The sequence below is a fragment of the Ascaphus truei genome, chromosome 12 (assembly GCF_040206685.1).
Source record: "Ascaphus truei isolate aAscTru1 chromosome 12, aAscTru1.hap1, whole genome shotgun sequence".
NCBI classification, from domain to species: domain Eukaryota; kingdom Metazoa; phylum Chordata; class Amphibia; order Anura; family Ascaphidae; genus Ascaphus; species Ascaphus truei.
In genome coordinates, this window is record NC_134494.1 from 40,349,118 (window position 1) to 40,366,024 (window position 16,907).

Below are 16,907 nucleotides of genomic sequence, written 5' to 3' on the forward strand. Positions count from 1 at the left end.
CCACTTGTTGCTACTTTTCCTATAGTCAGAGCGTGCTGGAACTATTTTCTTTGTTGATTTCTATGCAGTAGAGTTATGGAAGAATCAGACTGTACTGTAAAGATGGGCACATTTGGACCGGACGCAGATTGGCCGGTTCCTTCGCACCGCGGATTTCAACGAAGCAATCGCAAAACGGGCGATTCGTCTCTTTGGGATTTTTTTTTTATCACCGGCAATCCAATCCATGGATTTGTAACCAATGGCGGTGTCGGATTAATCCGCACGGATTGAAACTGGAACAATCCGCTGACGGATTTTCCGCCGCGGAGCGGGTTTTGAATGGCACGCTCGGGGGAAGTCCGCTAAAGGGATTTTTACCGTTTCTCCCGTCTCTAGTAACACGTTATCACTGGGAGAAAGGACGTCGCACGACCGCCCCGGGTTCTGGTGCTGGTGTCTCCAGGGCGTCAAGTCCAGAATATCGTCAGTGTTCTCTAGAATAAACAGACATTGCACTCAACTAACCCACAGACGTAACCTGGAGGCTTTGCCATTGGGAGTTTATTTACGAGGCCGTTCCCAGCCAGTGGGACCCGTAACTGTTACAGTGTAAACATTGCTTGGAAGATAAATCCTTGCCGCAATAAAGTCACACCCTATTTGTGAGAGACGTCACCACTGGATCTCAATGCAACGTGTCATTGCTGATGTTGAACTTTGACATTTCTCTCCTTTGTATGGACCTCTGACGGTCCCATAACTAGGACAAAAATATGTTAAGGTTATCCCAGGGTAACCCCAGTATAAACACTGACTTTCCATTACAATAATATTCTGTGCTTGGATTGTACCCCTAAATCACACATGAGGCTGCACAATGCGGTTTAGCTGGTCTCTCTGGCAGGGAAGGGTTAATGTTCTGAGCAGCCTGCGGTTCCACATGCAATGGAGCCGTTCCCAGACCTGTTCTTGTTCCCTGTCAGAGAGGAAGTTGTGTGCAGGGTTGGGGTGTTACCTGGGTTCCTCGTTCTGATTCCCCCAAAGGTGAGAGCAGGAAAATGAGAACTGAGCCAAAAAGAAGGAACTCAACATGTAACCATTACAGAGAAGGTCTGTCCCACAGACCTGAGGCACATACATCAGCTCCAGATATGAGGGGGCAGGGGCTCACTGATCCAGATATGAGGGGGCAGTATCACGCTGATCCAGATATGAGGGGGCAGTATCACGCTGATCCAGATATGAGGGGGCAGGATAGTCACAAAGCAACTGACACAGAGTAACAGTAACACGGTCACTGAGTAATGCAGAAGCAGTAACACAGTCACATAGTAACATGGTCATATAGTTACAAAGTAACAAACACTGAAATACAGTAACATGGTCACAGAGTAACACAGCCACAGAGTAACAAGGTAACACAGTCACAGATCATAAATAAAATGATATCACCTGTTTCCCACCTGGTAATGTGTGGAAACTACAACCACTGGAATAGACCGACGAGTATAACTTTAATATATTGTATGACAATTGCTCAGATGGTCTCTCTCACTCCCACCACGAATAACCAAAAGAACGCGTTGTCTGGCGCCCCATTCGCTTCACGAATACCCGAATAACCAAAAGAACGCGTTGTCTGGCGCCCCATTCGCTTCACGAATACCCGAATAACCAAAAGAACGCGCTGTCCGTCGCCCGGACGAGTTTTGGGAAAATAGCTTCTACAGATGCTGCTCTTATGTTTCTATAAGTGCTGCTACTTTTTTTTAACATATTAGGCTACACTGCAAGCACAATGTAGTGATTAATATTGACGTATATATATATATATATATATATATATATATATATATATATAACGCCGTATACTAGTGATGTCGCAGCGTAATGCGTCCTGATGTTATAGTTGATATGACAACGCCATTATGGCGGTCGCTGATAATCCGCACAAACTGGTGAGGCGGATCTGTGAGTATATAAAGCTGCCTTATCCCTTAACACTTTAGGCTCGTGATAGAGGGCCCAGAGTCTCATTCAGTGAGATGTCAGCCTGCTATATTAGCCTCACTGTTTGGTAAGGTGTCATTCATTATTGTATGTTTAGACTTGCTTGTTTAAATTGATATTACGCTGTACACGTTGTATAAATAGTATATGTTCATTTGAGTACTAGTTGGCGGTAATCTTACCACAATGTGTCATTTAGATTCAATATATTTCTCTATTTTTTAATATCCTTGTTGGTGTCTTGTTATTCTTTACAACACGGTCACAGAGTAACACGGTCACAGAGTAACACGGTCACAGAGTAACACGGTCACAGAGAAACACGGTCACAGAGTAACACGGTCACAGAGTAACACGGTCACACAGTAACACGGTCACAGAGTAACACGGTCAGAGAGTAACACGGTCACAGAGTAACACGGTCACAGAGTAACACGGTCACAGAGAAACACGGTCACAGAGTAACACGGTCACACAGTAACACGGTCACACAGTAACACGGTCACACAGTAACACGGTCACACAGTAACACGGTCACAGAGTAACACGGTCACACAGTAACACGGTCACAGAGTAACACGGTCACAGAGTAACACGGTCACAGAGAAACACGGTCACAGAGTAACACGGTCACACAGTAACACGGTCACAGAGTAACACGGTCACAGAGTAACACGGTCACAGAGAAACACGGTCACAGAGTAACACGGTCACACAGTAACACGGTCACAGAGTAACACGGTCACAGAGAAACACGGTCAGAGAGTAACACGGTCACAGAGTAACACGGTCACAGAGTAACACGGTCACACAGTAACACGGTCACAGAGTAACACGGTCACAGAGTAGCACGGTCACAGAGTAACACGGTCACAGAGTAACACGGTCACAGAGTAACACGGTCACACAGTAACACGGTCACAGAGTAACACGGTCAGAGAGTAACACGGTCACAGAGTAACACGGTCACACAGTAACACGGTCACAGAGAAACACGGTCACAGAGTAACACGGTCACAGAGTAACACGGTCACACAGTAACACGGTCACAGAGTAACACGGTCACAGAGTAACACGGTCACAGAGAAACACGGTCACAGAGTAACACGGTCACACAGTAACACGGTCACAGAGTAACACGGTCACAGAGTAGCACGGTCACAGAGTAACACGGTCACAGAGAAACACGGTCACAGAGTAACACGGTCACACAGTAACACGGTCACAGAGTAACACGGTCACAGAGAAACACGGTCACAGAGTAGCACGGTCACAGAGTAACACAGTCACACAGTAACACGGTCACACAGTAACACGGTCACAGAGTAACACGGTCACAGAGAAACACGGTCACAGAGTAACACGGTCACAGAGTAACACGGTCAGAGAGTAACACGGTCACAGAGTAACACAGTCACACAGTAACACGGTCACACAGTAACACGGTCACAGAGTAACACGGTCACAGAGAAACACGGTCACAGAGAAACACGGTCACAGAGTAACACGGTCACACAGTAACACGGTCACAGAGTAACACGGTCACAGAGTAACACGGTCACAGAGTAACACGGTCACAGAGTAACACGGTCACAGAGTAACACGGTCACACAGTAACACGGTCACAGAGAAACACGGTCACAGAGAAACACGGTCACAGAGAAACACGGTCACAGAGAAACACGGTCAGAGAGAAACACGGTCACAGAGAAACACGGTCACAGAGAAACACGGTCACACAGTAACACGGTCACAGAGTAACACAGTCACACAGTAACACGGTCACACAGTAACACGGTCACAGAGTAACACGGTCACAGAGAAACACGGTCACAGAGAAACACGGTCACAGAGAAACACGGTTACAGAGTAACACGGTCACAGAGTAACACGGTCACAGAGTAACACGGTCACAGAGTAACACGGTCACAGAGTAACACGGTCAGAGAGAAACACGGTCACAGAGTAACACGGTCACACAGTAACACGGTCACAGAGTAACACGGTCACAGAGTAACACAGTCACACAGTAACACGGTCACAGAGAAACACGGTCACACAGTAACACGGTCACAGAGTAACACGGTCACACAGTAACACGGTCACAGAGAAACACGGTCAGAGAGTAACACGGTCACAGAGAAACACGGTCACAGAGTAGCACGGTCACAGAGAAACACGGTCACAGAGAAACACGGTCACAGAGAAACACGGTCACAGAGAAACACGGTCACAGAGAAACACGGTCACAGAGAAACACGGTCAGAGAGTAACACGGTCACAGAGTAACACGGTCACAGAGTAACACGGTCACAGAGTAACACGGTCACAGAGAAACACGGTCACAGAGTAACACGGTCACAGAGAAACACGGTCACAGAGTAACACGGTCACAGAGAAACACGGTCACAGAGAAACACGGTCACAGAGAAACACGGTCAGAGAGTAACACGGTCACAGAGTAACACGGTCACAGAGAAACACGGTCACAGAGTAACACGGTCACAGAGAAACACGGTCACAGAGTAACACGGTCACAGAGTAACACGGTCACAGAGTAACACGGTCACAGAGTAACACGGTCACAGAGTAACACGGTCACAGAGTAACACGGTCACAGAGAAACACGGTCAGAGAGAAACACGGTCACAGAGTAACACGGTCACAGAGTAACACGGTCACAGAGAAACACGGTCACAGAGAAACACGGTCACAGAGAAACACGGTCAGAGAGTAACACGGTCACAGAGTAACACGGTCACAGAGTAACACAGTCACACAGTCACAGAGTAGCACGGTCACAGAGTAACACGGTCACACAGTCACAGAGTAGCACGGTCACAGAGTAACACAGTCACACAGTCACAGAGTAGCACGGTCACAGAGAAACACGGTCACACAGTCACAGAGTAGCACGGTCACAGAGTAACACGGTCACAGAGTAACACAGTCACAGAGTAACACGGTCACAGAGTAACACGGTCACAGAGTAGCACGGTCACAGAGTAACACGGTCACAGAGAAACACGGTCACACAGTAACACGGTCACAGAGTAACACGGTCACAGAGTAACACGGTCACAGAGAAACACGGTCACAGAGAAACACGGTCACAGAGTAACACGGTGACAGAGAAACACAGTCACAGAGAAACACGGTCACAGAGTAACACGGTCACAGAGTAACACGGTCACAGAGAAACACAGTCACAGAGAAACACGGTCACAGAGTAACACGGTCACACAGTAACACGGTCACAGAGTAACACGGTCACAGAGAAACACGGTCACAGAGAAACACGGTCACAGAGAAACACGGTCACAGAGTAACACGGTCACAGAGAAACACGGTCACAGAGAAACACGGTCACAGAGTAACACGGTCACAGAGAAACACGGTCACACAGTAACACGGTCACAGAGAAACACGGTCACACAGTAACACGGTCACAGAGTAACACGGTCACAGAGTAACACGGTCACAGAGTAACACGGTCACAGAGAAACACGGTCACACAGTAACACGGTCACAGAGTAACACGGTCACAGAGAAACACGGTCACAGAGTAACACGGTCACAGAGAAACACAGTCACAGAGAAACACGGTCACAGAGTAACACAGTCACACAGTAACACGGTCACAAAGTAACACGGTCACAGAGTAGCACGGTCACAAAGTAACACGGTCACAAAGTAACACGGTCACACAGTAACACGGTCACAAAGTAACACGGTCACAGAGTAGCACGGTCACAAAGTAACACGGTCACAGAGTAACACGGTCACACAGTAACACGGTCACAGAGTAACATGGTCACAGAGAAACACGGTCACAGAGTAACACGGTGACAGAGATACACAGTCACACAGTAACACGGTCACACAGTAGCCCGCTCGCAGAGTAGCCCGCTCACAGAGTAGCCCGCTCGCAGAGTAGCCCGCTCGCAGAGTAGCCCGCTCACAGAGTAGCCCGCTCACAGAGTAATATGGTCACAAAGTAACACAGTAACACAGTCACAGAGTAGCACTCTCACAGAGTAATATGGTCACAGAGTAACACAGTCACAGAGTGTCACAGTCACACAGTAACACAGTAAAACCGTAACACAGTAACACACGCTCACAGAGTAACACAGAGTAACACATCAGAGTAACACAGTCAGAGTAACATCATAATCTTTTATTTTTTAAGTAAATACAGGCCTCCACTTAAGGGGGCATGGCAATACTTAAGGGGGCATGGCAATACTTAAGGGGGCATGGCAATACTTAAGGGGGCATGGCAATACTTAAGGGGGCATAGCAATACTTAAGGGGGCATGGCAATACTTTGCAGTCAGTTTGAGAACAATTACAAATTAAATATAATTATTTTGTTAGACAATAAACCGGAAAAGCCAGAGTTATAATAATAAATGGTTGCATTAACTGAACAAAGGTATATAAATGTAATTAAATATACATTCAGTTTACAGATATTTCATGGACAGTCAGAGATATGTTTATGGACATAAGTAACATTTACAGACAGGATTAAAATGTGTTAGAAGAGGTAGGATAGGCTTGTAATGTGTTAGAAGAGGTGGGATAGGCCTGCAATGTGTTAGAAGAGGTGGGATAGGCTTGTAATGTGTTAGAAGAGGTGGGATAGGCCTGCAATGTGTTAGAAGAGGTAGGATAGGCCCGCAATGTGTTAGAAGAGGTAGGATAAGCCTGCAATGTGTTAGAAGAGGTAGGATAGGCCTGTAATGTGTTAGAAGAGGTAGGATAGACCTGCAATGTGTTAGAAGAGGTAGGATAGGCCTGCAATGTGTTAGAAGAGGTAGGATAGGCATGCAATGTGTTAGAAGAGGTAGGATAGGCCTGCAATGTGTTAGAAGAGGTAGGATAGGCCTGCAATGTGTTAGAAGAGGTAGGATAGGCCTGCAATGTGTTAGCAGAGGTAGGATAGGCCGGCAATGTGTTAGAAGAGGTAGGATAGACCTGCAATGTGTTAGAAGAGTTAGGATAGGCCTGCAATGTGTTAGAAGAGGTAGGATAGGCCTGCAATGTGTTTGGAGAGGTAGGATAGGCCTGCAATGTGTTAGCAGAGGTAAGATAGGCCTGCAATGTGTTAGAAGAGGTAGGATAGGCCTGCAATGTGTTAGAAGAGAGGTAGGATAGGCCTGCAATGTGTTAGAAGAGGTAGGATAGGCCTGCAATGTGTTTGGAGAGGTAGGATAGGCCTGCAATGTGTTAGAAGAGGTAGGATAGACCTGAAATGTGTTAGAAGAGGTAGGATAGACCTGAAATGTGTTAGAAGAGGTAGGATAGGCCTGCAATGTGTTAGAAGAGGTAGGATAGGCCTGTAATGTGTTAGAAGAGAGGTAGGATGGGCCTGCAATGTGTTAGAAGAGGTAGGATAGACCTGCAATGTGTTAGAAGAGGTAGGATAGGCCTGCAATGTGTTAGAAGAGGTAGGATAGGCCTGCAATGTGTTAGAAGAGGTAGGATAGGCCTGCAATGTGTTAGAAGAGGTAGGATAGGCCTGCAATGTGTTAGAAGGGGCCCTGCCTCAAGCAGTTTACAATCTATAGGCAGGGTAAGTAGACATTGGGTACAGGGGATGAGAGAGCTGGTGAGTTTCAGAAGCAATAGAGCAGCTGTAACATTACCAAATGGCAGCAAACGGCGACACCCTTTGGCTGCCCATCGGCTGTCCGCCTTTGGGGCGACGCAGATGTAGACTGAAGGGGTTCTGATTGAATTCAGCTGGGCTTTGAATTCCTTTGTCCAGTTATAAACGCTGCAGGGGGCCGCGCTGCCGAAACACATTGCAGCAAGAAACCCCACATGTTAACCCTTAGCCCGCTGGTTCTGTACAGAGGGCAGAGGTTCTTGGGGAACCCTTGTAGACATCCGCCTTTGGGGCGACACAGGTATAAGACATGGTAACACAGTCACAGAGGAACACAGTCACGTACATTATTAGCAGTGTGTTGCAGGCTTTCTGTACAGCTTTGTTTTGTACCACTTGTCAATATAACGTGCTGCTTTAAATGAGGTTTATGTTTCACTGTCATTTGTATATGTGAGTGTTATAGGGGCAGTTTATAAGGCCCACGTAGAGGGGTAAAGGGAGGAGTTCCATCGATGCACAAACGCTATGTGCCGGTTTCTGCTTTTCTTTGCTTCACCTGTTCTTGTTTATTTTACGGTCACGCGAAGCGGCATTGCAGATTCAGGCCACACTTAGAGATGAACAGAGAGCGAAGTCGGGCGATGCTGAGCGCCGCTCTACAGGTGGAAGGTCTCACTGCGCCACCCCAGCCTTAGAGAAAAGGGAAACGCAATATTTCAAATCAGCACAGAAGTGCCATGTCTCTAACCCAGGGGCGGCCAACTCCAGTCCTCAAGGGCCACCAACAGGCCCGGTTTTTCCAGTATATCCCTGCTTCAGCGCAGGTGGTGCTGTCTTTGATTGAACCACATGTGCTGAAGCGGGGATATCCTGAAAACCTGACCTGTTGGTGGCCCTTGAGGACTGGAGTTGGCCACCCCTGCTTTAACCCTCACACTGCCGGGCGTGCCAGCGGCCCATGTCCCTGATGTTACCTGTGTATGCTTCCGCAGTAATAACCCACCACCAATGCTACAAGTGTTTCCACTGGGTATTCGAAGAGGACAGGCAGCCATATTTACATCATACTGTATATACACGCCGATATCTTGTAACCCGGTCAAAGTTAACCCCTTCACTGCCAGATGAGCTCGCTATGCATTGCACGGTCAAAAATAAAGGATTAATTTGTGCTGGATTCAATAGAGGGCAAGCACGGGTGATGTGGGCCCGCTGCCATGTGCCCGGTGTCTGGGGGAGGGGTGGGGGGGGGAGATCAGTTGCCCACAGGCAGAAAGCTGCAGGGACAGGCTTCCTGTGACGGGCCTAAGAGATTTATGCAAAAAGGGGCGAGTGATGTCACAGCGCTGTTATATGGTCAGCTCTCCCCTCTGAGCACAGTTTGTAAAATCAGGAACTTGGGTTAAGAAAGAGGAAAAACTGCAGTGACAGGCTGTGTGCTCCCTCCCCCCACAGTCGCACACAGAGGGGGGCCACAGGTGACTGGCACTGCACCCCCCCCATCCGTCCTACTCCTAGGGGAGCGGGGAACCAGTGCATAGGGGACGCCGAGGTCACAAGCAGGTCCCGGCTAGTAGGTTGGTGGATGTTACCAGCGGGCAGGATGGACGGATTTACTCTGATCTCCACGGTGAGTGCTGAGCCTTGACATCCAAAGAGGGTCTCCTGAGTAGGGTGACCCAGCACCCTGTTTGCCAAGGACAAGGGTTACCAAGGGGGGAACTGTGCTGAGCTCTGTAGAGAACGGGTGCAGCAGAACCAGAACTGGCTGAGCATGTCCACTGCAATCAGGAGCCATCAACACAGTGATATTTGAGGGGTGCCAGACCCAAAAATGGCATTTTAATGGGGACATTCTGAGTGAGACTTTATTAGAGTTGGGATATAGAGTGTCTTCCTGTGAGTGAGACTCGTTCCAAGTGAGTGACACTTCGCAGGCCGGCTAGTGGACACCCCCTTCCCGGAACACTTTGGGGTACTAGCCTTGTTGACGAGGGCTTGTTGAGAGCACAATATTTGTGCCGTTTGACTCCCCCATGAGATTTTTTGGTATTGTCGCTGTTTGCAGTTTTCAAAAAGTAGCGGTACTGTGAGTTATAGAGATTATGAGATCATTTTATAGGTTTATTTATGTCACAACCATTGGTGCAAGTGTTAAGGACTCGATTAAAGTATTGTACATGACTTTAGTAATTTAATGTTTATTTTTTTTACACGGCGCCGTACATATAATTTTGCAGGTCCAGTGAGTTCCTTAATTGAAGAGCTTACAATCTAATTTTGGTGGATATAACGACTTTCCAAATGTCACAGTGAGTGGACAATGGGGTTTGAGCAACTCCTAAGGTTCCAGTGTTCTTAGCACTGAGATACTTCGTCAACCCTAAACATGGAAGCCAAGCTCTCCCAATAAATTCCTCTGTTTATCCTCCCTAAGTGAACCGAATGGGACTGACCCTAGTTAAAACAAACCCTATTTTTTAAGACGTGTTTTTAAATACAAGGTAGTGATGCATTGTACATCCCAGTGCCACCGAGCACTGTTTGCACCAGCAGAGAGGGGCAGTTTCCCTGTGGAATGGATCACTTTTTCTGTAATAATAATACGTGTTGGAGGTTCAGGTTAGTAAATAGAAGCCCGTTCCTCCGAGCGCATTCCTCAGTCACTTATCTACTTGTGAGCACAATCACAGGACAATTATGTGGACAGACACCGCTAGGAGCTTGGTGCTACGTGTATACAGAGGGAAATGCAATTTGGGGTTGTAGCATAAATAACAAATTTTCCTGACTCCCCACTGATCCTAGATAAAGCCCAAGCTGCCCGAGAAGACGCCCCGTACATGCTTCAGCAGACTTCAGACGGCCCTCCATTATATTTCCCATGTATGATTAGGGTCTTTCTTTGGGTTAGGTTCTGAGATGAGTGACTTTGTTGTCTACAGCAGGGGTGCTCAACTCCAGTCCTCAACAGGTCAGGTTTTCAGGGTATCCCAGCTTCAGCACAGTTGGCTCAATCAGTCACTGAAAACCTGACCTATTGGGGGGGCTTGAACACTGCCGTTGAGTACCCCTTGTGTACAGGACGCTCAGAGCCAAGAACGTCTATCTCCTGTTCCTTGAGATTCTTCAGGTAATTAGGACACTTGGGGAGTGATCATTGCAATATAATCTGCGGGTGTCCAACACACCTTATAAGATACTTACCGGGGAAGTTTCCTTGTGTTACTTTGTACTCAGGTTGGGTCCACAGCCTACGAACGTGTATAATGGGATTGTGTTTGTTCGGTATCTTGATGTCGCATTAAACAAAATGTCGTGACCTATATATCGGGGCAGAGAAGAGTTTATTGGCAGACAGCATTATTTTGCTGTAATTTGCGTGTGGTTAACGTTAAATGTGAGGGATTAGTTGGCACAGCTCATTAGTTTGGAAGTTCATGCCACCTCCGAGTGTTTGACACTATATATATATATATATATTGTGACAGAAACCAGGGGTTGGTAATAAACTCCATATACAGGGCTCCCAGGATACTGAACAGTTTCTGTCCTGTCTAAGCTGAACAGGGCAGCCTCGTGGTACAGGCACTCCATTCCACAGTTTGTCTGCTGCCTGTTTTCTGTCACCTGTCATGCTGATTAGAGTTCAGGTATATAAGACCTGTTTCCTGTTTCCTCTGAGCCCCGCCCAAGAGCCTGGAAGGCTGCTGAACTGCAGAGGGGTGAGAAAGCCTCTTTCCCAAATCGCTTCATTCATTCTGTTAGTTTGTCTAAAGACTGCAAAGGTACTTATTTTGTTGGTGGAAGTGGACAAGCCACTTCCAACTCTGAGTCAGGGACATCTAAGTTTAAGTTATCGCTCAGACGAGCAGCTTTTTGTTTGGCTTTGTTTTCTGTTTAAACTGTGGCAGTCTCAGTGCCTGGGACTGAATAAACCAGGCATAGCCTGTTTAAAGGAACAGTACGTGACGTCTCATCATTTAACCTACCCTAAAAGACCGTGTTCTAACAGTCCCGGACAGACGGCGGAGCCCCGGAGTAAGCCGTTTGTCACATATGGTGGAGAATGCGGGCAGAACACTGAAAGGTCTGGGGGTTAAAGAACTTTAAAAAAAAAAAAAAAAAAGAAGGTTTTTTTTTTCTCTCTCTCCAAACAAGATGGAAGACGTGGTGAGTGCGCTGGTACGCAATGTCGCTGTCCAGAAAGACGCGAATGAAGCCCAGCAACAGGCGAGTGAAACCCAGCGACAGCTGTTAATAGCCCAGCAAGAGACTAATGCAAACCAGCAAGAGACAAACCGCCTGCTGAGAGAGGAGCAAAAGCGGTTCGCTCAGGGCTTACAGCAGGAACTCGAGATCCTGAGGGGGACTATCAGTAACCTTCCACTGGCAGAGGCAGCCCCAGTTCCGAAAATGACCAGGGCAAGCCACTACCTTCAGAAGATGGGACCCTCGGATGATGTGGAAGCCTATCTTCTCACGTTTGAACGCACGGCACAGAGAGAGGGATGGCCAGAAGCTGAGTGGGCTGGTCTAATCGCACCCTTCCTAAGCGGCGAACCCCAGAAGGCTTACTTTGATCTAGAGCCAGCCGAAGCTAACGTCTATGCAAAATTGAAGTTCGAGATCCTCGCCCGCCTCGGCGTAACCACGGCTGTTCGTGCCCAAAGGTTTCACGCATGGTCCTTCACGATGGATAAAGCCACCCGAAGCCAGATGTATGACCTCATCCACCTCGCCCGGAAGTGGCTACAACCCGAGATCAACTCAGCAAGCCACATCGTGGAACGGTTGGTCATGGACCAGTTCTTGAGGAAACTTCCCTCTGCCTTACGCCGTTGGGTCAGTCGGAGTGACCCCCACAATGCGGATGAGCTCGTGGCCCTTGTAGAAAGGTACAGTGCAGCAGAAGAGCACCCGCAACCCACAGTCGTGGAGCAACCCCACTATCCGAGGTTCCAGGACTCTTCCAGAGACGGTAAAAGGGTACCGGGGTTAAGGGGCGCTGAAGAGCGGCGACCACCTTCACGCCGCTCCAGCAACAGTGGTTCGCACACTAAGGGCAATAGCCAACATGGGGAGCCGGGAAAAGGCTCTAAGTGGGACACAGACTATGTACCTAAATGTGTAAATTGTCATGAGAGGGGCCACACAGCAAAAATCTGCCCACTAAATGATGAGCCCATGCAATGCAACAGCGTGGAACCTTATTCGCTGTTGTCCCAATGTATGGGCCCTAGCCCAGAGGACCCCTTGAATAATCATCTGTGGGCATTTGTAAAGGTTAATGGTAAGAGGGTTCGGGCACTTCTTGACTCTGGGAGTATGGTCACACTAGTGTCCGAATACCTATTGCCCATTAAGAAGAAACAGGTAAACAGTTCACAAAGAGTGGCAATTTGTTGTATACATGGGGATAATCATGAATATTCCACTGTTGATGTTTTTTTTGAAACAGAATTTGGTTCTTTAGATTTCAAGGTGGGTGTTGTACCCAAACTGGCACATGATGTGTTAATAGGGACCGACTTTCCCCATTTTCTAAAAATGTGGTCCCCAGCTCAGAATAGCGCCCAGAGTTCAATAGCAGACCATAACGAAGTGTTAGAAGAAACAAATCCTTTCCCTTTTTCAGAAATGGAGGTTGACGAGGGCCCAAATAAGAAGGGGGAAAAGGAGGAGTGCTGTGAAATTCCCTTCCCCATCACTACTTTGGTAGGGAATACCCCAAATCAAGATGTTGATCAGGCACTTACCACCCCAGTACAGGATAAGACCCTCGCTGACCTAGAGGTCAGTCCTGGGAGTTTTAAGAAGGCCCAGTGGGAGGACCCCACATTAGCGGTAGCAAGGGGAAATATACGGGACCAGAATAGTACTCATGGCCAACCAGATAGGTCACTTGCTTACCCCTACTTCGAGGTAGAGAACGACCTAGTATATCGGGTTGATAAAAGAAAATCAGTTACAACTAAACAATTGTTGGTACCACGGACATTCCGTAACGTAGTATTACACCTCGCACATAGTCATCCATTGGGGGGACACCTAGGGGTGGAAAAGACAAAAGAAAAGGTTCTCCGAAGCTTTTATTGGCCTGGGGTTCTGGCAGAAATTACAAACTATTGTTCCTCATGCCCAGAATGTCAGATCACCGCCCCGTTCAAAGCATACCGCAGCCCATTGGTACCCCTTCCCATAATAGAGGTACCATTTGACCGGATTGCTATGGATCTAGTAGGACCCCTAATAAAGTCTGCTAGGGGACATCAGCATATATTGGTAATATTAGATTATGCTACCCGATATCCGGAGGCAGTTCCCCTACGTAGCACCTCTGCTAAAAACATAGCAAAAGAGTTAGTACTTCTGTTTTCCCGGGTCGGAATTCCTAAAGAGATCTTATCTGACCAGGGAACACCATTTATGTCCCAAGTAACAAAAGAGCTATGTAAACTCCTAAAAATCAAGCATCTCAGAACCTCAGTCTATCATCCACAAACAGATGGTTTAGTGGAAAGGTTCAATAAAACCTTAAAGAGCATGTTACGCCGGGCGGTCGATAAGGATGGGAAAAACTGGGACTGTTTGTTACCATACCTGTTATTTGCCATTAGGGAAGTTCCCCAGTCATCCACAGGCTTCTCCCCGTTTGAACTATTGTATGGCCGACATCCAAGGGGCTTACTGGATATAGCCAAAGAAACTTGGGAACACGAGGTTACCCCTTACAGAAGTGTAATAGAGCATGTTGCCCAAATGCAGGACCGCATTGCTGCAGTCCTACCCATAGTGAGGGAACACATGGAGAAAGCTCAAGAAGCACAAAGGAATACGTATAATAAGGATGCTAGGGTCAGAATTTTTTTTCCAGGTGATAGGGTACTAGTTCTGGTTCCCACCGTGGAGAGTAAATTCCTTGCTAAATGGCATGGGCCATATGAGGTCTTGGAAAGAGTGGGAGAAGTAAATTATAGGGTAAGGCAGCCAGGTAGGAGGAAACCTGAGCAAATTTACCATATAAACCTACTCAAGCCCTGGAAAGATAGAGAGGTCTTGTTAACCCTAGTACCCCCAGGTCCGTCAGAGAATCAAGAAACTGACCCAGAGGTTAGCATAGCTGAAACACTGTCCGTGCATCAGAAACGAGAGGTCCAGAGTTTAGTGAGAAGGAACAAAGAAATCTTCTCTACACAGCCAGGTAAAACTAACGTAATTAAACATGACATAGTCTCTGAACCGGGGGTCCGAGTTAACCTTAAACCGTACCGAATCCCAGAGGCCAAGAGAGAGGCTATAAGTTTAGAGGTTAAAAAAATGCTAAAACTAGGCGTAATTGAGGAATCCCAAAGTGGGTGGAACAGCCCTATAGTTTTAGTCCCAAAGCCAGACGGTACAACAAGGTTTTGTAATGACTACCGGAAACTAAACGCGGTGTCAAAATTTGATACTTATCCTATGCCCAGGGTGGATGAACTTGTAGAGAGACTGGGCAAAGCCCGATATCTCACAACCCTAGACCTAACAAAAGGGTACTGGCAGGTTCCCCTCACAGAAAGGGCAAAAGAAAAAACAGCCTTCTCAACCCCAGACGGCCTCTTTCAATATAAGGTGCTGCCTTTTGGCTTACATGGAGCTCCCGCCACATTCCAAAGAATGATGGATAAAATTTTAAAACCACATGTTCGGTACGCTGCCGCCTACCTGGATGATGTGGTAATCCATAGTGAAGATTGGCAGTCCCACCTTCCAAAGGTCCAAGCTGTGCTCGACGCAGTTCGGTCTGCTGGACTAACTGCTAACCCCGCTAAATGCACTATTGGTCTGGAGGAGGCCAAGTATCTGGGGTATTCTATTGGTAGAGGGTTACTCAAACCACAAACACTCAAAGTAGAGGCGATACAAAATTGGCCAAGGCCAGTCACAAAAAAACAAGTAAGGACCTTTTTGGGGTTAATTGGCTACTATAGGAGGTTTATTCCCAATTTTGCAACTAAGGCAACCCCACTAACCGACCTCACAAAAGCAAGAGGACCGCTAATGGTAAAGTGGTCCCCCGAAGCCGAACAGGCCTTTAGAAGCCTGAAAGAAGCTCTCTGTGCCCAACCAGTGTTGGTCACACCTGACTTCTCCAAAGAGTTCGTAGTCCAAACCGACGCATCTGAGGTAGGGCTGGGGGCGGTACTCTCCCAGGAGTCTCAAGGGGAGGAGCACCCCATCCTTTATTTAAGTAGGAAACTAAATCCCCAGGAGAAAAATTACTCCATAGTCGAGAAAGAGTGTCTCGCAATAAAGTGGGCTGTAGAGACACTCAAGTATTATCTGTTGGGGAGAAAGTTCCGATTGGTCACAGATCATGCACCCCTTACCTGGATGTGTCAAAATAGGGAGAAGAACGCTAGGGTGACCAGGTGGTTCCTAAGCCTACAGCCCTTTAAATTTTCTGTGGAACACAGGTCGGGGCACAAACATGGCAATGCCGACGGGTTGTCAAGGATGCACTCCCTAATATCCATGGTCGCTCACCCCTCGAGGTCTGAGCTGGGGGGGAGGATATGTGACAGAAACCAGGGGTTGGTAATAAACTCCATATACAGGGCTCCCAGGATACTGAACAGTTTCTGTCCTGTCTAAGCTGAACAGGGCAGCCTCGTGGTACAGGCACTCCATTCCACAGTTTGTCTGCTGCCTGTTTTCTGTCACCTGTCATGCTGATTAGAGTTCAGGTATATAAGACCTGTTTCCTGTTTCCTCTGAGCCCCGCCCAAGAGCCTGGAAGGCTGCTGAACTGCAGAGGGGTGAGAAAGCCTCTTTCCCAAATCGCTTCATTCATTCTGTTAGTTTGTCTAAAGACTGCAAAGGTACTTATTTTGTTGGTGGAAGTGGACAAGCCACTTCCAACTCTGAGTCAGGGACATCTAAGTTTAAGTTATCGCTCAGACGAGCAGCTTTTTGTTTGGCTTTGTTTTCTGTTTAAACTGTGGCAGTCTCAGTGCCTGGGACTGAATAAACCAGGCATAGCCTGTTTAAAGGAACAGTACGTGACGTCTCATCATTTAACCTACCCTAAAAGACCGTGTTCTAACAGTCCCGGACAGACGGCGGAGCCCCGGAGTAAGCCGTTTGTCACAATATATATATATATATATATATGTATATATTATATATATATTGGATGCATATATTGGATGCATCTCATGAAATAATATGTGCATACATTACTTTTTACTCCCAACTCATAACAATTGGCATTCTCCAAAGGAGAAGTTGCCGAACACAAAGTAGGTGCCGG

The 16,907-nt window shown here is 47.4% G+C and overlaps 2 protein-coding genes across 5 annotated transcripts in view; one reads left to right on the plus strand and one right to left on the minus strand.

Annotated features, from left to right (window-relative positions):
* The window catches only part of SLC39A13 (solute carrier family 39 member 13), a 128,817-nt gene that overhangs the window by 98,502 nt on the left and 13,408 nt on the right, over positions 1-16,907 (minus strand). The window lies entirely within an intron of this gene.
* The window catches only part of SPI1 (Spi-1 proto-oncogene), a 40,326-nt gene that overhangs the window by 9,388 nt on the left and 14,031 nt on the right, over positions 1-16,907 (plus strand). For 2 of the 4 annotated variants that reach the window (XM_075567475.1, XM_075567476.1), the window contains exon 1: positions 8,983-9,242. The exons of the other annotated variants lie outside the window; for them this stretch is intronic. In XM_075567475.1, coding sequence (XP_075423590.1) covers positions 9,198-9,242 — 45 coding nt within the window. In that variant the 5' untranslated portion in view covers positions 8,983-9,197. Of the gene's footprint in view, positions 1-8,982; positions 9,243-16,907 lie in introns of those variants that run through there. 4 annotated transcript variants of the gene reach the window in all.